Source organism: Acanthaster planci, linkage group LG06 (genome assembly GCF_054643075.1).
Source record: "Acanthaster planci isolate LZ-2023a linkage group LG06, COTS_SCS, whole genome shotgun sequence".
NCBI classification, from domain to species: Eukaryota; Metazoa; Echinodermata; class Asteroidea; order Valvatida; family Acanthasteridae; genus Acanthaster; species Acanthaster planci.
The window spans coordinates 1,332,786-1,355,044 of NC_141782.1; the positions used below are offsets into that span (position 1 = coordinate 1,332,786).

The 22,259-nt window shown below is 43.4% G+C and overlaps 1 protein-coding gene across 1 annotated transcript in view; it reads right to left on the reverse strand.

Annotated features, from left to right (window-relative positions):
• LOC110974757 (uncharacterized) overlaps positions 1 to 22,259 on the reverse strand; it is a 37,501-nt gene that overhangs the window by 9,640 nt on the left and 5,602 nt on the right. Inside the window, exons 2-5 of the mRNA XM_022226608.2 lie at positions 7,885 to 8,026; positions 4,452 to 4,655; positions 1,459 to 1,620; positions 317 to 587 (exon numbers count right to left, since the gene is read on the reverse strand). Of these exons, the coding sequence (XP_022082300.1) occupies positions 317 to 587; positions 1,459 to 1,620; positions 4,452 to 4,655; positions 7,885 to 8,026 (779 nt within the window). The remainder of the gene's footprint in view (positions 1 to 316; positions 588 to 1,458; positions 1,621 to 4,451; positions 4,656 to 7,884; positions 8,027 to 22,259) is intronic.

Consider the following 22,259-nt stretch of genomic DNA (forward strand, 5'->3'; position numbering starts at 1 on the left):
GGAGCCAACTTATGCCCAACTGAGAACTTCAACGGCACTCACAACAGCTTGGGACAATTTGGACACTGTCTGACTAAAAATGATGCATCTACTCTATCTACTAATGGCCGCTTGAACTGAGAAAAGGCAGGGGGGGAGGTTGAGTGACTGAGGGAAGGGGTTGGGGGTTGAAGAAGTGGCATGCGTCGTCAATACAAGGTGGCAATCACGGCAGTGTAGGAGAGAACTAGGGTGGGGTTAAGTTAGGGACAGGGTGGCGACAACGGCGGAGTGTTCCAACGGAGCGATTCCATGGGGGAGAGGGGGGAGCACTTACTTCCAGTGACTGCAACCCCTCCTTGACGATGCTCCGCCCGTGGCGTGGGTGAATGGTCAGATGTTCCCGCTCCATCCGGTGGCGCCGCGGGCTGCAGGAGACCTCCTCCTCCGAGCTGGAGCGGGCCAGGGCAGGCGAGACGGCCAACGGGGGTGTGGGAATGGGGATGGGCGTGGCAGCGGGCGACGGCTGGGCGGCGACGGGTGAGCAGAGGTGGCCGATGTTGTTGTTGATGGGCTTTTCCAAGGTTGGGTGGTCCGGGAGTGGAGTCCTGAGGCAAAGGAAGGAAAACATTAAATAACGAGAAATCAAAAGATCTCCTTAGGGAGTTTCCAAGCATTTCAAACCCCTAAACTGTTCAAATGTGATACTTTTTGTTTACATACAATGTATATGGGATAAAGAGCTACTGACTTGTTTCCAACAATACTTTTAGCTTTAAGTTTGAAGATAAAGATTCTCCACTTTGTATTCTGTTTAGGTGAATAGTAATACACCCATTCATTTAGTTAAAGCATTGGTCCAAACCAATGCAATGTAGGGATCATGTGAAAACTCACAATCCACAATATGACTCCTACTTCCACTGCGATTTCTATCAAGGAGGAAAACTCCTTAAAACGTTGGTTTAAAGTTAAGGCACCCTACGCCGACTGTCAGGGAAAACAAATCCAGGTTTGTAACACTCTTAAGCAATGTCGTAATTGTGCACTTTTGGGGTGTCAAGTTTCTGTGAGGGAACAAAGCTAGAGAGCAATGGAAAAATACAGAAACAGCTTAAAAGCACTTTTTAAAATTAAAGGTAATCTTTATTGAAAAAGAATGTCCAAAAGTCATCATTTTGGGGGGCAATCTTACCTTTGTGAATTGACCATCTAATGCCCACGTTCTTCAACTTTATGCCTTCCTAACTAGGTCACTGTTTGGTAAAGAACTTGATACTCGATTCAGTATTTGACTACAACACTGCCGCTAAGACGGGCAGACTTTCTGAAGATGGTGTGCATCCTGACTGTAGAGAGCTTGATACAATGATGTGAGTCTTTTAAAGAAAAAAAAAACCAGGCTGGAGGGATGATCATCCACGACGATCAACCGTTCCGAGCCTGTGGCATTTCCCCCCCCTATTTTTCCTTCCTCACCTTGGGGAGAGAGCCAAGGAGGCGAGCTGGGGCTGGACGGCCGAGTGCCTCCTCAGGCTGTTGTCCTCCGTCGTCAGGTCCCCCACCTGCTTCTTGAGCTTGCGCTCGGCCAGGAGGAAGTAGGTGGCGGTGATGTGGTCGTAGCTGTCACTTTCTAGGGACCTGGACGGAGGGGACAGAGAGGGAATGGAATCATGATCCGACTTGAAGATTCATTTGCCTCACTGGACTTCTCGTCGGCAGTTGGACATCATCTCTCTGTGGCTTAGCAATGTCGCTGCAGCAGCGTCTGCTTGAAATCACTGCATACAGTGTTCGGCCACTGATCTGCACATGACCAGCCCTGATGTCGCAAGTCTAAATGGGGCAGACTGTTAGCATGGGCAGAAACAGTTTCCAATGGCTCCCCAAAAATTGTCATTAGATAAATCATGCACTCCCCCTTAAACTCGAAATTACTGAATGCATTTTTCCTCTAACCTTCACTTCCTTGTGCGCACAGGCCAAAGAATCAACTGATTAACTTATTAAGTCACTGGCAATGTTTTTAAGGTATTTATTATTATTATTTATTACGGGCACATGTACATGTGCCCGTACAGTACACAAATGTTGTTTACAAGTTACAAAAAATGCTGAAAACACTTTTGAAGCTTCCTGAAATTTTTTGCCCTTCAAAGAGTACAGGAAACACGGTGCTGATTCAAAGAGACTTTTAAAAGTCTGAGGTGTTGGACCTCAACAAAATTGAAGCAAACAGGATTAAACATGGTTTATAAGACGAGTATGAATTCAGGGTTAGAACCCTTTTTAAAAAAGTCTTACGCACTATTCTGAATTTGGAAAAGGTTCTTTCTGCACATTTAAAAAGGGATTTGACATTGGATGAATTGCATAAACAACGGAAACCGCTGTCCCTCGACAATCCCTGTGCTACAAATAATGCGATGACCTTCGGCAGAACACGTCTCGCGCACCAGCAAGGCAGGTGGCCAGACCCTGGAAACGACAACAGTCAATTCCTGTTTCACTTCCTGATCAGGGGCTCAATGTCATGTCATGGTATTTGCACGGTATCGTTCGTCCGTGCAGGTATGCACAATGCATGGATTCGAGGACTACATGCTTTATTCCCCGAACCAAACTAACCACAATTGATGTTTTACGTATTTAAACCCACAGAGGGGCGAGATAAAGATTGTAAGATTTCTTTTTTTTTAACTGCTACGGCATATTCGAAATCCCTCAAACTGAGACTTGGGGCTAGTTGTGAGGTAATTCTGCCTTTGGTTTTTGCATTAACTGGGCAAACTAACTCCAACGAGGCTCTGGCCACTTGGGACTCATTTGACTTGCCCGGGTTGCAAATCACATCAAAGTTTTGGTCTAAATGCATGGCAACTGACTTCCAAATCATTTTTTTTGCATTTCTGCAGTGCATCAATGTAGTTCTTCCCCCCTCCCATGACATGAACATGGTATTGTAAGTTCCTGGACAGAACCATTATAGGAACTCACCGATGTAGTCCCTTTCCTGCATCTAAACAATTTTCTTTTCCCCTGCCCATATTACACTGCACTTTTACAAAAAGTCCTTCTTTTTTCCAAGCACGAACTGCAGCCAAGGTCTACGTGTGAATGTTAAACTAATCTAATCAGCTGTGAATACTAATTGTAATTTCAATACTCTCCTTCCTGTCAGGTTTCTTTGTGGCTAGATGCTTTTGTCTCTTCCAAGGAAGTACCCCCTCTGTTGACTTCCACTTGCCAGTTTTTATCAGCTGATGTTTACCATGTACTGACATTACATGGATGTGTGTGAACACGTACTGTACGTGTACATGTGTTCTGGTCTAACAGTTCCCAGAATTTTATGCCGAAATCTGTTCTGAGAAATATTCAATGCAGATGTTCCCAAGTATACTTTTGCCTACCGGTACACGTGCTCATGACATAAGCAAGTGGACGATGTCTGCATTACGACAGAGAGATCTAATAGCCTTTGACATTAACAATTTTTGGCTCATGTATTCTGGTAGTTTCTCAAGAATTGATGCATTCTCTACATGATGATGCTCCATAGATATGATCGCATCTTTCCCACACTCATCTCTTGTTCTAACAGGATTTGCATGTAAGCGCCGAATCACATTATGGCCAGAACCTTGGACAGGAAGAGACAGACAATGAAGAGCAAAAGAACTCAAGAGACTGGGACCCTCAGAATTTGCTCTTTATAAATTTGTCATATTGAGAAAAGTGGGACCCCAGGAAAATCAATTAATGAAGGAAATGTTTGTGTTTCCTTCTGTATATTGGGTGTGTATATTTAAAGAAAACAGAAACCTCAAAGATAGATAAATTAATGCAAAGCAAACTGTGACCAACTTTTCAGAAAGCGGAAGATTAGACTGAGAAAATCACCTTGGAAAGTGGCATTTTCGTTATTGTGTCCATTTACATGTACAATACTGCACCATGTGCCTGTGAGTAATAAATGTTATGGGTCTGTACTCATTCCGTCGAAAATTACTTTCCTGCACTTTGCACCGCCAGCATTCAAACATAAATAAATGCATGGGGCCCATGGGATGTCACTGCTCTGTAGCAAAGCGCCCTCTCTTGTTCACAAAGGAAGAGTCCATGAGAGCCTTTTATCAGCTTGTGACTTTTGATATGGAAGGTGTCCGGAAGACAAAAGCGGTTTTTACCTTCCACATGGTGTGGAAGCCTGAACTATGAACGGTTTCAGGATACAGTGGCAGTGGTGTCAATCCATGCAGGATTAATGATACAGGGGCATGTCTTTTGAGCTTTTACGCGCATGTACCTCGGTTTGTAGGTAACCTTAAAGTATGAGTTTGTTTGTGTTTCTCATCTCCAGTAAGTAGAGAAATGACCAACTGGCCTATCAAACCTTGGTCAAAAGGGGGCGGATATACCCCACCCACCCCAAAAAAACCCACCCAAAAAAACCCCACCCCGGTGCTTACTTCATGATGGTAGTCCGGTCGGCGATATTCCCGCTGATCATTCTCTCCATGATGCTCTCGTGCACGCTGTCCGTGATGTCGTGCCTGGTTATGAGCGGCTCCATCTGCTTAGCCGCACCCCCTTGCTTCAGCCAAGCACTGTTCACGATCTGCTCCAGGGTTAGTCTCTTCTCAGGGTCTCGCTGTAGCATGCTGGAGATGAGACTGACCAGTAAAGACAAACGAAGCCTGTCAGAATCCAGCAACCATGAATATTGTGGCAGAATCTGAAAAGTACAGTTTTATGTCCGGGGAGGGTACCCAGGTAATCGCCCGTCAATCTCAAAACTGGTTCCATTTTTTGGGCCGGGTATCCATTGAAAAAATTCCACACACAAAATGCATATGCCCTTTAATGGCGAAGGGCAGAATAGCTGGAAAAACATCGTGCTGCTGAACAACCCAGTCCTACGGGAATAATGGTAACAAGTTTGTTGAAAAAAATGGTGGGGGTGATTCCCTTCTAATTAGAAGCAATGTACTGCTTCCTACGTATGAAAACAGAGCCCTGTTTCAGGCACACGGTCCACCGGGGTTTTGCACAATGCCGTTTATTAAGTATTCCTTATATTCTAAGGGTACCCGGATACCCGGTTTTTGACATAAAACAAATACCCAGGTCCCAAAATACCCGTAAGCGCACACCCCTAAAATTTTTCACACCCAAAAGAGGACGGTGTTGGCAAAACAAAATATAACGACAAATAAATGACCGAGAATAGTACAGTACATGTCTAAAAAAAAAAAAAAATGGCCTTGAACAAAAATGGACAATATGGAATAAGAATCTGGCTTCTATTTGTCTTCAATAATCCAAACATCTCCTGGACAGCGTCGGCTCTATTTCATATCAAATACTTTAAATTATCCCATAGTGTCTGTCTGCCAGGCAACAGACCGTAACCGGCGTGTTGAAACGGACACCCTTCATTCAATTTTCCTCGCAATCAGATCATTTACTGACGATGCTGTTTAATAAATGAACGGTACAGTCACGCGCCAATAGCCACACGCCCACTCACAACGCACAGTGTTCTTTTTTTTCCCCTAGGTGTTGCACTTTCATGTTTCAAGCACTGTACAGCATCGGGCATAGACGTGAAAGGGATTGGTAAATACCAATGTGGGGTTTCTGTCAAGGTCGTAATGAGTCGGGCGGCCGGCGGCTGGGTCATGAGAGGCCTGTTTGTTTGGTGTGGGTCCAGATCGTGATCAGTGATCCAACATTGGTTCACTGACACCAGAACCCACCTAACTGATAGAGGGAAACCAACTTTGGGATCAAGCAAAAAGGCACCCAGTGTCAAAATCACCTACATGATCTGTGGATTGATGGGAGACAACCTTCAATTTCAACAATTTTTTTTTTCTTTGCAAATTTTAAGTTTGTTGATGAAGGTGGGGCACTGTTGCAGAATTACAGAAATCTGAAGAAATCAACGACCAATAACTAGCAAAAAGATGAGAACGGGGAGGTCGGCCAGGTTCTTGTCCGGCGCCTGAAATGGAAGCATGAGAGGCTAAAATATACCTTGTTGGGGCCTGAAATGGAGGCCAGAGAAGCCCAAATATACCTTGTTGGGACCTGAAATGGAGGCCAGAGAAGCCAAAAAATACCTTTGTTGGGGCCTGAAATGGAGGCCAGAGAAGCCCAAATATACCTTGTTGGGACCTGAAATGGAGGCCAGAGAAGCCAAAAAATACCTTTGTTGGGGCCTGAAATGGAGGCCAGAGAAGCCCAAATATACCTTGTTGGGGCCTGAAATGGAGGCCAGAGAAGCCCAAATATACCTTGTTGGGGCCTCAAACGAAGGCCAGAGAAGCCAAAATATACCTTTGTTGGGGCCTGAAATTAGCCCAAAATTGCAAGTAAAAATGAGTGAAACCAGGCTACTGTATTGCATGAAACTGGCATCCCTGAAAGAAGTTACTAACCTCCCAACAACCCACCCCATCCTGGAATATAGCCTTTGTTACAACACACTAATAGAGCTTTCCGCTAACTTGAGGGGGGCAGACAACAGGTGGGGGAGGGGGCAGAGCAGGACGAACAAAATACAGATACTGCTGTAGAGCAAGCCCAGGCAGCGATGATGTTGACTTGATCGGTTGGTAGCGTGATGCTCACGGCGCTGTGTAACGCAACCTCTTCCTCAAATCAACATCGTACCCTCGTTTCTTTTTTTTCCCCCACCAAAGTTTCAATTTTTTTCCATTTTTTCAGGCAAGCACAAGAGGAGAGACTTTTTTACTGTATTGTTGTTAAAAAACAAAACAAATTAATTCTGGAAAAGACTGTCCGCCCGTTCTTGGCGGTGGCGTCGTAGGGAAAGGGGAAGGACGCCGATACCCTGCTCGTTATCACAACATCAAGCACTGGTTTCTCAGTCTTCCAAAAAAAAAAAAATGTGTCTGGTTTCACTGTGAGGTTTCCCATCTATTTTCAACGCTCGCTGAAGTTGGACTCCTTCGGTCAACCGTATGCCTTCACCACAGCGACATGGACAGATTCTCGCCTCAATTTAATGTAAGGCCTACATATATGTCAACACATGAACATCCTCCTGGCAACTTTGCATGAGAATGAAACCCAAAGATTTTGGTAAGGGTTTCCTGTTTACTGCTTGAGTGCATGTAAAGTTTCTCTAAAAAGTAAATATGAGGTATAAACAGAGCAACAAAACTACTATCTCCCCCCCCCGGGGGTGTGCAAAAAAAACTGTCATCAAATTGGAAGACCATTTGGGATTTGTTAATGAAAGTCCTAAACACGTTGGGTTTTTTTTTCCATACAGGTACCGATAAACTACTAAAGCTTTATAGAGAGACACTTTATAGAGAGAGCCATCAAAGGTCCAGTCTGTAGACCATAAAGCAGCCAGAAACCGGAATTGATGGGCAAGGAAAAATAACAATGCCCAAGACGCCTTTTTCAAAATCCTTGAACTCTGTTCTCCTCTTTTCCTGGAGAAATGTTCCCTCACAGTGTGGGCTTCTTACGCCTTCAAGAAAAAAACCAAACAAACATAAACCAGCGCAGCTTCAGACGACGCACCGGGCCGATTACGCATACGGGGGGGAAAATGCAGACAGACGACGGTGGGACGTGCGCCGATTGTTATCGTTCGGCGTTCGCTACCTCGCCAGTTGCCATCTGCTGGCACTTGAGACGAGAAGGAGAAGGAAGAACACAAAATCTATCACTCGGGCTGACGCTTGAAAACGCTGCCAGTTTGGCTCCCGCGCTACGTCATTTATTATTTCGGGAAGTGCCAGAAGGAAAGAAGTGTGATGCCCTTGATGCCTTGTGACCCAGAGAGTCAAAGAAGATGGAAAGAAGAAACATGACGGGAAATCTTTGTAAGGGCGGGGCGGGGGGGGTGGGTGGACTTACTTCTTACAGTCTTCTGAGATGTGATCGGGCAGGAAATATTTACAGTCCATGATCATCGTCAGTGTCTCGCTGTCGTTTGTCTCATTGAAGGGGGGCTCTCCGCATACTAGCATGTAGAGCAGAACTCCTAGACTCCACACGTCTGCAGGGGGAAAGAGAAATGCATGGAAGTCATCTTAAGGTGTGGGGATATCGCGTTTTACGCATCCAGTCTGGGTGATTACGCAGACTCGGGCTGCAATTCTCAGGATTGGGACCCGCAGATATTTCAACTTCAATAGAAAAATCGAATCAAAACTCAACTGGACTGATGTTAATCATCCACTGTGAACAGGTGTTCAAAAATGAACCAGACTGAAGAATCGTGGATGATTTATCTTGAATTTTTGCCAATGCCAAAATCTTTACGAGCACCTTGGCCTACTTAAAAACACCATTTCCTCCATTTGCCATGATCTTAGATGCTGTACAGGTTTGTATCTGCGGCAAATTGCCAAGGCAGGTGACAAATCTCGCTTTAACAAGGAGGGCTTTTGCCAGCGGCGCTGCGCGTACTTCCAACGCGTTAAATATTTAAGCACCCTGTCTCAAGTCGATAATGACTAATGGAAAAAGCACTAGCACAAGTTTGTCTCATGGGCATTCCAAGGGGGACCACACCTATCCCCCACCCAGAAAAATATCTGAATAATGTAACAGGAGACACAGAGGAGAAAAGGGGAAAGACAGGGAGAAGGTGAGTGAAAATTGCTAATTTGATTCAAAATACCTTGCAATATAAAGCTTTTCTGTTCCCTGCTCATGAGTCCTGTTTTACCCCCCCCCAAAAAAGGCAACACCCACCATTTGTTTACAGGTAAAATGTACTATTTTTCTGATTCTACGGTTGTTAACAGGTTTAGGTATTTCAGAGAAATGGATGTGAGGACACTATGTTTACACCGCCATTCGATTTTTGTTTACATGACATCTTTCTAACCGCACGATTTTGATTCATGTTTGTTATGCATGTACGCATGTACATGGGCGTGTCATTTTTCCTTTGGGTTTTTATTTTTACCAGTTTTTTTGGGGGGTTGTCTCTGAGTTATGAAAGCAAGATCATTCACGTGTGCCACAAAGATGACACGAATTCATTCAGACCACATCGGCCTTTCCCTGGTTCTCCCCCTCCCCACACAAATCCTTCAAGGAACAAGATTAAATATCTCGGTGATGTACGACATGACAGGCCCTGCCAGCGATAAGGAGATGAATTATTGAGATTGCGAATGAGGGAGTGGGGGGGAAGGGGGTTGCTGGTCGGCGACGGGAGGAAGAGGACAAGTCCAGCATGCAGGATGCCTGTCCAGGGCCACGCTCTGCCGAGCGGAAAAATGTCTGGCTGCCTCAAGCGGGGGATTTGACATCACCTGAAACAACACTGCATCGGAACTGCAGAGATTCAGAATCCCCCCCCAAAAAAGTCTTCTGATCATGAATATCTGAAAGACGGAGTGATAAATTTTTTGCATCCAAATTACATGTACCTGTTATTTCCTTCAACAGAATTGATAGTTTGATGCATATATTTATTATCATTTTTAACAGCTTCATTTACCAGAGGCGTTATGCTAAATATTAAACGTGCTAATAACATGTGATTTTTGAAAAACATATCAAATGTCTCGACGGATTTGTCCCTGTAGCATACAAACTCCAATGCCAAGGATGCGTAGGCAGGTAATTGAAAACTCTTTACTGACTGGAAAACAAGCCCATGTTCATTCTGCAGTTCTGTACACGTTACGGAGGGCCGATACAATTTTCCCTTGGACTCTGCTTTAAAAAACAAACAATTCATCGACACAATTTCTGATTACAGTTCCTCCGGCAGACCTATTAATAGTACGTGTCCTGATTAGACCACGCTCAGGGTAAATTTCAAGAATGTCTCCGTCTGGGGTAACAAGGCTGCCCGTGACTGTGACACTCTGGGCAGCCTTGCTGGTGCATGTAAGCACGCCCACCCGAAGGGGGAGAGGAGATTGGAGTGGGTGCCATAAATTACTCAAATTAGCATCCCCCGCTCAAACCTGCGTGGACAGCACCATCCACATGTATGGTACATGTACAGTCCGTCTAGCTCTACCGCTAGTGACTCTTTGCTCGTCTTGCCCTGGGGGGCAGGGCGACCTGAATTTCTCAATTTTATGTGCTTACAAAATACACTCAGCAGAAACGAATTTATAATGTACTGGAACATGTTCAATGCACATACATGTACATATACATCGTAAGTGTATGTGGTGTGTAACGAGTAGATCAGGGATGTGAGAATTCCGCCGATGACAACATTTTGTTGGATTTTTTTACTCTGAATACATTTTTTTTCTCTACAAAACTCTGCAAAATTTTGAATTTCAACTTGTTGCCGCTGTAGCTTTTTTTCAGCTTTTTTGTAAGTGGCCTAGCAGACCCCTGTAGGAGCAGAGCAATGCATCTGGTGTACAGTTTATACGCTGCTCTGGAGATGTGTACATACGTGTACAATATTCATTTACAGTGTATCTACACATACAATTATGTTTTGGATCTGCACAGAATGACAAGTGCACGTACTGAGGTCTCATGTTTTATGTCCAGGTGCACTGCAGTTGCCTATGAAATGTAATTTCGGAGCGTCATTTCAGGGTGTCATTTTACATAGCAGCGATGAGCTTTTGCGTAGAGGAAACTCGCTGCATGCGTGCGAGTTCAAGCCCGTGAGTGCGGAATGCGCCGCGGACGGCGCAACCAATTCCAACTTGACTGGTTGATTTGCACACGTACGCCTGGCGCGTGCACTCATGAGTCCAGTTGAAAAGCTTCCCACCAACCCCTTTCCTCTTCGCCAATGAGGGCGCACTGAAACCTTACATATAATAGCGAAATTGAGAGACGAATGCTGTGCAGTGGAAATCCTTTCAGTTATTATAATTTGACACACCCCGAGGGGCTAGGGTAAACAAAAGCAAACCCCATTGCCAAACTCTGTGCAAAATAGTCATTCCAGTGGCGTACATAAATTAGATAAATGTCGGGCAAAACATCTGTAACCCATTCCCTTTTTACCATCGATCTTTTTAAGATGGCGGGGGACTTTATTTCACCCTGCTACAAGTCTTGACATAATGCAATGTACCTTTGCCCTAAGGTTGGTGGCAAGAATTTTAAAAAAAAGAGGGGGTGGGGCAAGTAGGAAGACAAGACATGTAAATTCTTGCAATATTACGTATGCTGAGGTGATGTGTGGGCGGGGACAACAATTGTGAAAGGTCTGTGCCTCCGTGAAATGTGAAGGTTGTTACTCCAGAGCTATTCCGCCCACTCCTCTTTTCAAAAGTTTCATTTTTATCCCCACAAAATTCCTGAGCTGTAAAATAAATCCTTTGGTGTACAAGTTTAATTCTTTCTTTCTTTATAAATATCATATAATTATCTATAATCAATACTTTGGATACACTCATGTAGTGTGTGAAGCTTAAAATCCAGGAGAGTTTTTTCTACTCTCTCTTTAAAATCAAAAAATTTTGCTTTCGCATCCACCAGACAGACCTTGACGCTGCGACTATTTACCCAACCCTTTCTAAATTCCTCACATACAAGTATGCACCAGGATACTTTCTGGGATTTCCCCGGCTTGAGGGAGGTCAGGCCCAGGCCTTGCTTCTTTATAATTATAAAATGCTTGGTGCCCCTTGAAATTCAGAGAGGAAGGAGAGTATCGTTTGTTCTTCCTCCAAACCGAGCTGATGTTCGAGGAAGCTTCCCCGGGCGAATAACATGTCAGCTAAGAGGACTGGAGTTGATTTTTCTGTTCCCCGAATTCTGTGCTCCTAGGGAGGGTAAACACTCACATCAGTTTTGTGTGGTTTCTTTTTCGAGTACACTGGTGCGAGTATGTTCTCCAAGCTTTGCAAGCATTGGAATCCCAGATTTGGTTACATCACGTCCTCCTGGAGCCATGGGATGATCTATTTTTTTATACTTGGCATATTTGAGGCATGTGCACGTCCGCACAAAAAAATTCTCAAGGAAAGTCAGCAACAAAGAAATTGTTTAACCTTTATTTATAACAACTCTTGGCTTCCACGTCATTACCGAATCATAATTCATTAACTTTTTCACTGATATTACAGGATTCAAAATCAAAGAAAAGAGGCAAGATGCATTAAAATCCTGAATTGTAAGGAAGCAGAGCTGTCATTCCAATCCCTCCAAGTCTATTTGATTTTTTCTTTTTAACTGGCTTCCACACCCTAAACAAACCCAAACCAAATTAAGTGAGCCAAATGTACACGAGAGCAATGCACCAATGGTTGAGTGGCACAGAAATGAAAACGTTCCACTTTCTGGCCGCAACCAAAAAAAAGAAGAAAAAAATAACAAAAATCTTGTCAATTGTCAATAGCTTTTGAGTACAGCACCACGCTGCATCGTCGGTGGCGGTTCTAGACAAACAACAAGTCGGGGGCTTGTTTTTCACCGAGAGATGAGGAGATCCTCACAAGTCCTGCCTTGGGGAAAACCTCGGTCAGTGGCTCGACTCAGCCAGGATTTTACCTTGCCAGCCATCGGCAGAGTCCCCCCCCCAACCACTGCAGAGCACCTAGACGAATGACGTCAATGCTGTCCTTTCGTAGGCTATGGAAATGAACGAGCAGGGAAAAAAACACACCTGGAACTGAAGGTCTCTACCGCGCACTAAAAAAAAAACAAAAAAAAAAAAACAATTTAAATCTGGAAACCCGCATGGGTTTTTTTTTTTAAACTTCTATATTTGTTTCTCCTAAATCTTTCTGAGTTGTTAACATCCAGGGATTTGGGTTTTTTTTTTTTTTTCTCTTAGGGAGAAGAGTACCAGGGTTTTGAAAACTGAGATTGAATAAATGTCCACGGTAAATACAGAAATGCTGGAGACAAATAAAAATTGCGCTAAAAGACTGCTCCGGGTGGGGTGACGGCATGCGGTCGAGAAGATTGCATATAAGGGGTCTGCAAATAAACATGCTGCTCCGGCGGCGTGATTGCCCCATAATCATGCATTCTTTCCGGGGCTGTAATGGTTTCGGGACCGTCCAACCCGGTGCCCACTGCTGCCGAGGGTGAATGAATAACAAACCCAGGGAAATTGAAATATGACTTACACACTGTAAGGTTGCATTGTCTGTGGCGTTGGAGCCCTCCGCGTGAGAGAACGCGATGCATGTATGCGATATCCACATTAAAAAGGATCCGCTGTGCCCGAGGCTTGAATGGGACAACCCCATCGCACAGCACTGACTCTTAATTTATGCACCGTTCTAGAGTTTATTTAATCATCTTCATGTTTGGACTGATAATTTGACTGTTTACAGTACACTGCACCTGCTACAGTCCATACACGCAAACAACATTAATTCAATGGATTTAATGTGCAGATTATCCCTAACTCAGCTCACAAAACTCTGGTAAATTTAAATGGAAATTTATCTTGTTTTAATTTGAATAACTGAAGTAAATGCAAACAAAGCCTTTATCAATTATACTGATTTACCACAGACATTAAAAAAAAGTACCAGTATATGTACATGAAATCATGGAATCTGCCGTATATTGAAAATTTACTGCTGAATTAAAGGGGCAAAGATTAAAGGCGAAAAATATTTTAGCAGTAAGTCAAAACAAATTAGAGCTCGTCAAATGAGGTTGCAGTGTTCACTGACTAACAGTTTTAAATGAATTCCTTCCATTTGTGATTACAAGTTCACAATGTACATGTACCTACTGGTGGGAAGCACATCGGACTCGAATACAAGCGCATGCAATAAATGCTGCATACAGAGGAGGCGAGCTACACTCTCGACGTCCCCGACAACATTCCTGTAAATATTGATAATACTCGGGAGGAAGGGAGGGGGGGCCTTGCAACACGACGCCGTGCCAAGACCAGAATCTCTGTCCACATGAATGGCACGGCGGAGGGGTCCCTCTGTAGCTGGCAGGGAGGGATGAAAGACAGGCCTGACATTTTAGACAGCATTTCGGCATGAGTGCCAGGCAACCGCTGTTTGCACATATGTAATGTTCACAGGGGCTGCATATGTGCAGCTGGTTCACAGGCATGATGGCAAGAACCGTTTGTAAATTTTGTTTTGACGGAAATTCAGGCTGTACCAACTCTTGAAATATTCAGGTATTCAGTCGATTAATAAATCTATGTGAAAATATGTTTTGTAAATCCGTAAGATAAAAAAGGGAAACCTTTGTGGGCTAATAACAAAATTACATTTTAAAAGGCCATTTCGAGTCAACTTAAAGGCAGCTGAATACACGACCAACAATAAAGCCAGAATTCACTTTTCCTTCAATTTTGTTCTCCTCTACTTTCTGTGAAAACATGCATATTTTCTTTCTGCCACTGTACGAATTTGGTACAAATGGAAGATCCAATAATTGACTCCATTCAATTATTTGAATTGACTCAAAAAGCATGTTGCAACCCTCACTGTCGTCTTGTGAACAAGACATCATTTACCGGTACGGCTAAAAGTGTCCAATCCACTTCGCAAAACCTTCTAGCGCGTGTCCGTGTGCGTGTGCACAACTAACACTCGCTTTTACTTTCAATTCAAAGAAAAAAATCTTCTTTTTCCCTCCCATTTTCCAATTGTTGTGTTTATAGTTCCATGAAGGATGCAAACGACTGGACCAAGATTTATGTATACATGCAGAAGATTACAGTTTTGGAAGACGTTTTTCAAGGCTAATGTCCGTACATCTATGTGGCTACCGCATGGCATCCTGTTCACTTTCTGTGCAACGGGAAATAGGCTCCCTGCCCGTGACTACATAACGACTGAAAAATGTCTCAATGAAGCGATGACATCAATGTAGACGGCCAAACCCGTCTACTTGTCTGACGCACTTGTGACGTACTGCTCGCCCCCTTTTTGGCACACCCGAGTACGTCCGAGACAGTGTGTGGGAGTGAACGCTGAAGGGGACCATGTGTTCTGTCGAGGTTTGCACAGGTGAATGAATGTGAATCGGTAAACTGAAGATGTGGTCTCTCCTATTCAGCCTGTGGTCCGTGGCTTTGGCCGCTTCTGTTTTTATATGCACAACTGTGCACAGCACAGCTTTAACAAAGCTCAGCTGCGGCACAGTGCAGGAACTGTCATTGCTTTAAAGGGACCATGCCATGAATTTCACCTTGAAACAAATTCTGCGCCATCTGCTCCATGACCACTGTTTTTAAAAGTGGCCCCGTTCAACTGCTGAGGAATATCCATGTTTTTCTTAGATAAATGAGGACGCTTTCGTAGAAAAAAAAACACCATTGCTCATGTAAAGGTTTTCTGCTGAAAATGATCTGTGAGGAAACTTCACTTGCTGGCCAACTATCATGACAATTCTGTTGCTGAAATAACCGTCACACCAGAGTGTCTCCCCTAGAATGACAACACACTTTCTCTCGTGAATGTGCAAATTTGCATTAACGTAAACAACCCGAAAGGGTAGTCCCAAAAAAAGGAAAAAGGTGCCTTGATATGCAACCCTAAAGGACTGCGTTTAAAAATTGCCTCGAATGAGCCCCTTCAACCTGGGATTTCTCAAGAGTTCCCTTGCTTTGAAAGTATTTTGATGGATTCACGATGGTACCGCCTGGCTGGCCAATTTTTTCCCCTCTCAAACACGAGAACATGCTGTTCTGATTTCCCCAAAATAACGTGCCATATGTTGACTGCACAGTGATGCATCATGGCAAATCTGCGAGTCTTCCCAGTGGATAATTCCGGAAAGGATTATCAGCCAATGAATTGGAGAAACTCCTCAGAGGGTTAAGTGCCACCAAACTGTCGGCGGGGACAAGAAGATATTTTGGCCATGTGGGAGGAAAAAGAACTCAGACAAGGTAGTTGTGTAAATGTGCAATTCTGAGAAAGTCCCACACCATCAAATGAAGACCGACAATCCTAGTCCGGTGGAGTGCGGTACCTCTGGGATTTTCGACCGAGTTCACTGCCGAATGAAGTTTACAAAGGGCATCTAATGACATACATGTACTGTACCTACACTGAACATGCACATGCAACATCTGTGCATGCACACATGTACATGTACATAGCCAAGTCTATTACACACAAATATCACATGCTCTTTTTTTAAAAAAATCTATCTTTGATTGCACCTACAGGCTATTTACGGAACTGACGCTTTTTGTCCTAGGTCAAGACAAGGAGAACAACTGAACCGCTTTGAGCTGGGCCTAACCGGACAGAAAACTGTGTACACAGTGGTTGCAACTTTAAAGGCTTTAGTAGGAATGGAGGCAGTGCTTGGTTACAAACGTGACTGAGTATTGTCCATGTAATTGAAAGTGCGTTTCATTACCAGTTCAGACAATATTATCAACCGCACAGGAAGATTTTGTACGATTTTGGCCATGAAGCACTGTTTGTCTTCGGTGTGCCGACTGCCGAAGTGCAAAGAATTTATGCTGGATTTCCAGACGGTGGAGGATTTTGAACGATTAAGGTGCTTTCCTAGCAAAAATGCCAAGGTACAGTAGTTAGAATGAAAAGATACCAATTTAAAGATGCCTGTGTGCGCATCGAGCATTAATAAGAAATATAAGAAAATAACTGGTTTTCCTCGGTGCTAGCACATGCACGCATTAAAGGGGACTTTTCCCGACTGTCAAGAGTTTGGCATTTCAGGATGAATGACAAGGCTGGAAAATTATTACTTCCTCCGTGTACCGGTGAATTATGCAAGAACGTTTGTCTGCGGGGGAGGAGAGAAAAATTGGCACTCAGCAAACTACTGACAAGGTGGACTGTACTTTGGAAAAATGCGCTTGGCCTCCAAACATAGTACAAATTGTACATGTGTGAAAATCATTACGACCGTGAATATGTTTGTCAACACTTTGGTTCACTGGGGAGGAAGGCCGGATTTCAAGTTCATTGTCGTGGGTTCTAGGGTTTTCAATACCTTACCAATGGAGAAATATAAAATTCCCCATAATGTAAATTCTCCGGGGGGGGGAGGCAGTAATGCAATTGGGTTCACAGATCAAGTTGCCTGTGATGTCATGCCAACTGGTTGCCTTCATGGGGAAACTAAGCCTTGTAATCTCGGACAAGTGTAAAGTCAACATCATTTTCAAACCTTCCCACACTGCATGTGATAAAAAAGGACGGGTCAAATGGAACCGCCAGTTTGCCTTTCCCCTGCGAAAGTGGGCATCAGTGACCGCAAAATACATTTTTCTTACCATGACCTACAGATTCAGATATGTGATTTGTCAAAAAGGGAAAATGCCTTGATCATTGGTTAGCATTTTTTGGCAGTTTGTTTTTGTGAGCAGCGAGGCACACATCAGAAGTGTTTCCTGAATGCAAAATCATGTACTAAATTAATTTTTGTTCATATTTTCATCATATTTATTCTAAATGAAACTACCTGTACATGTGAACAGATTCATATGTACATTGTACCTGTACGTCATACGTACAGGTACAATGTACATGTAAGTGCATATATGCTTGAACAATCCCTGAGGAGTATCAGTCTTCGGGTCTTTGGGCAAATTATTTCTGACCCCACTGACGCTCCAAAGCGTATCAGCCAGCTATCAGTAATCAGGCCACACCGATTATTTAGGGGCATTCACCTTGAGTGCCACACAAACACTCTCAAGAATACATCACTCCATTCAATCCCAATGCATGCCGAGGTCCTCTGCAAAAACCAAGCCATGAGACGGCAGGGGACGAAATCCTGTCCCCCCCTTCTCTTGAAACTAAGACCAAAAAGGCATCTGGAGCACAGCGGGCTGGAATCTCAAACGTCTAACCATCCCTCAAACAGCCCGGCCGTTCATGTAAGCCCGCATTCCAGCCGGATGTAAAAATAGTTCCCTTCTTTCCCGTATTTTTAGAATCCGACGCAAGCAAGCACAGGTGCATTGTGTATGAAATACCACTTTGGCATCATCTGTTTCCATGAGGGTTTTTTTTTAAAGAGCTTCCAGGAAATGATCGGACTCTGGCCTTACATTGTGAATGAACACATCGTGTCTACACCGATCCACTTGTGTGCACGTCCTTACACGTGCAGTGTGTAAATGCATAAACCTACCCACAGATGTGAGCTAAAAGGAAACGATGGGAAAAAAAAAAAAAGAAGGCGAGAAGAAGCATGTACTCTACACGCGCATCCAAACCCCAACCGAACGCGCTGCATGCTCCTGAAATTCCTTGCCTGCCACAAACACCCCCCTAATCCCCCGTCAACATCACAAGGGGAACATGTAAACAATAGAGAGTAGATTAATTTTCAGGGTCCCGCTTTGAGTTCCGTGACTTCCTGGTGACAGAACCCACGTTCACGAAGACCACATAGCAATGTATCACTCTGTTCGAAGACTGCGCATGTGAACACATTTCTCCTGTCCGATGAGGAATTTTCGAATTTTTTTGTTGCCATCAAATCGGAAAGTGGGACGGCTGGATATACACATTTGCAAAATATTCCCACACCGGAGTTTTGTTGCAACAATTGAAACTGCAGAAAATATTTATGTGTGACATACGTATACTCTTAAGGCATATGCGTGTACATGTACAGAGCGTGTGCATAAAAACATGGCACAAACAATGGGTGGGTTTTAAATGACTGGCCAAATTCAATAAACATTGGTTTGTTATAAAAATACCCGTAAAACTTTTCAGCTTAGTCATGTGAGAATCCCACTTTCAAAATTCCAATCAATAAAATATTATACACAAAAATACATGTACGAGGTGTGTGATACAGTGTGAAATCCACACAATGCACGGTACGATGGTGTTGCGTGGACTTGCACACGTCCACACAATGTTTTCCCCTCTCTGAAAAACAGTTTCAGAGGCATTTTGGGGTCAATGTTATCTGTGGCAAAATGAAGAGGAAACCGTCCAGGAAATCATCATCAAGAATCCATCTCGAGGGAGTCATCCTAGCGGGAGAAAATGGAGCATTTTCTTCAAGTTTCCTTATTCCACAGGAGAACAAGAGAGTGTTCCACACTTCGTATGCAAAACAAGTGCGGTTGCACCAAAACGTGCATAAGAGACTGCTGTCTGTGAAATGTGTACCATTGCGTATGTGCAAGTGATGACATTCAAACCATGTCACTTAAACAGATTTTTACGACCTCATAAGAATTTACAAGCTTCCCCGCAATAAACATGCTCCCAGTTGGATTTATCCGTTGGATACACTGCGGGCAACGGGACCCTGTTCCGTAATCAGAAGTGTCACTGGTGACCTCTGACCCCGGGGAAATCTCATAATTCTCCCCGGCTCGCACGGAGGAGGGAGGGGTCGAGTGGATGCGTGTGGCACCAACAATGCCGAAGGGGGGGTGGGGAGAATTTGCATCACTGTGATTGTCCAGGCAGGGGCTAGGCATAAAAGACGTGCGCAGCAAGCAATATGCTATGCATGTACATGTTTATGCAGTTCGCGAGACATGAGACTGCAAAATCACGGCCCGGATATATTTTTAAAAAAAAAACCTGTTTCCAAAATATCAGGCCATGAAATATAAATGTTATGCTTTCAGTATTGAACACTACCAAAATAGTGAAAGGCTAGGGATTTTTTTCTGGTCTGCATCTGGTGCATATATACTGTTAATACAGGTACATGTATGGGTGGGTTTGCCATGTGCTTGTTGGTGATATTCTCATAGAACACATATTCACATGTACGTACTGTTAGGAGGTGATCTTTCTAAAATGAGCATTTAACAGATGCAAGCAAACACTGCCTGTATCTATGGTACATTGCCTTTCTTTGCATAACGCACAAGTCTGTAGATATCACTACTGGAATATTCAAAGGCCTCCGATACACTTTTATGACTTTTCTGCAAATATCCCGGTACTAGGAGCCTCTTATTTGGGACAATTATACTTTTAAGAGAAGTGGAATATACCAAATCTAACCCGGTAATCCTACAGGCACAACCCAGTCATGCATGTTAATAGCTACAGGTACAACTCTAGCTTTGTTGGCAGGAATATATCATTTTTGGCCTGATGAAGGAATTGATTTTATCAATTTATTTATGGGTTGATATCTTTTTTAAAATTATTTTCCCAGATTTCTTTTCTGTTTTCACACCTCACTTGTGTTTTGTTCTGAAAACAGTTTTTCGTGAGCATTCACTGCTCTTCATTGGTACATGCACAAATTGAATTCTCTGTCAAATGGCTACGTTGAGCGTTTCACATTTCCGTTTTTAGAACACCTATTGCTTAAAATTCAGACACAAGATTTTCCAGCCAAGACGACGACAGGGTAATAAAATTTGATGTACACAACACACGAACAAGATACTCTGAAAAATTCGTGCAGAATTTCACAAAGAATATCGCGACACCTCTCTGACCTAACGTACATGCGGTCGGAGCATTTCCAGACAGCTCAATGATGCAGCACACAAAGAAGTTCACCAGAAATCCAAACAATCTCAACATGTTTGTGAATGCATCCACTCTTCGTTACAAAGGTCATGCTCCTGACTAGTGCCAGCACAGCTCTGTGATGGTTTTTCACTTGCCCTGATCCTCATGTTGAAGAGATTATGTCGCGTGAAGGACATTTTTTTTTTAACCTTGGATAAACATCATAAATCCATTTGTGATGTACATGCGCACTGCTTAGGCCGTGCGATAAATGACGAGTTTAATGATACACAAACTCCGCAGTGCTGGGGGAAGGGGCTAGCAAAAATCACATTCTGGGCTACAATTGCATCAGCAGACAACGGTGAAACTAAATTATTTCAAAACCCTAGATATCAGTAGTTGTGCATTTATAAATCTGTCAGCGTTCAAACAATTTCAGGAAAATCTTAAACCTTTAACAATGTTTATGTTCAAGTATATGTTTTTTCACAACGTAAAAATATTGCCACCCAAAAGGAAGTATAAATTACCAATTAATAAAGTTTAATTTTTGTGGGTATTACTGGGTACCTGCTGGACAGGAGCTCTTTCATCTTTTCATAAATTGACCATAGTTTTGTATGCGAATGACAAGACGGGGGCCAAAATAATCCACCTGATACGATGTACATGACGCGTGCATTACCATGGCAGTGTTCGAGAGATTTGACACAAAGTTATTTCTATCATTCACATCCAAAACGCTGACTTATTTGAGCCTTCCTGTAAGCCTAGGGTGTACGTAAAATCGTATTGAAATTGGAGGATTTGGGACTGTTAGGGTTACGCTGAAAATTGTTTCGTTTCACATTAAAAATTCAGTGGCATTTCTAGAATGAGAATAAAGTGATGTACATGGAGCAACTGCCGGTACTTTTCATAACGGTTTAGAACAAAGGTCATTCCAGAAGTTAGGGTCCAAAACTGTGACTTTTTCTGTCCCTGTTACATCTGCCCTTTTTTATTTGACATGAAAATATCACCGGAATTGATTTCAAACTGTTACTCCACGTACATGTATTTGTTTGGCAGGTAATTTGCATGAATTCATCACTCTCGGAAATTAGGAAATGTGTTCTGAACTTACAAAATCATATGTCAGATGTGACAGGGACACACACAAAAAAATGGACCCCCGAATTCTGGAACTACCCACATCCAAGCCCTCTCCCTCTCCCCTGGGGCAGAGACTAATCAGAAAAAGAGCCCAGTATCTCAATCAAATGAAAACCTGCAAAGCACTTAATTCCAAGCCACGATGGACAGAGAATTTAAAGCATACAAACCTTCCCTCATTTAGCACATGGAGAAAGTTTACCATACCAGAGCAAAGGTTTTCATAACCTCAAAGGTTTCATAAAGCTGTCAATTGTTTTGTGCACGACCCCTTTAATGGGCCGCCCCCCCCAAACCTCCCGACCCGATCAAGGTCGACAGATTGGAATGAAGCAATCAACAAACTCGCCTTGCACAAGGGGTACTTTGTATCTTCACTTAATCTATTTCAGTGCAATGTGGATAAAGGCCACTGTGATTGTTTGATAGCGTTACTTCCAAGTATAATACATGTGCCGTTAGACATGTACATGTATGCACACACAGCCCGGCTCCGATAAATTAATCCAAGGAGACACGGTGATCGCAGTGGCGACACGATCACATGCACGTCGCGCACGTTCTTGACTATACTTCGGGTGCACTTACCATTTTGGCAAGTCACGACAGCCAAGTGTTTTGCATGTTCAACCTGTGTACATGTACATGTGCACATCCTCAATGAGCACATTTTGTACCTGCCTAATGTTTGTTAGTAAGCTCAACCTCACTCAGTGTTGTAGTCGAGTACTTTATTCCGAGTACTGAGTACTG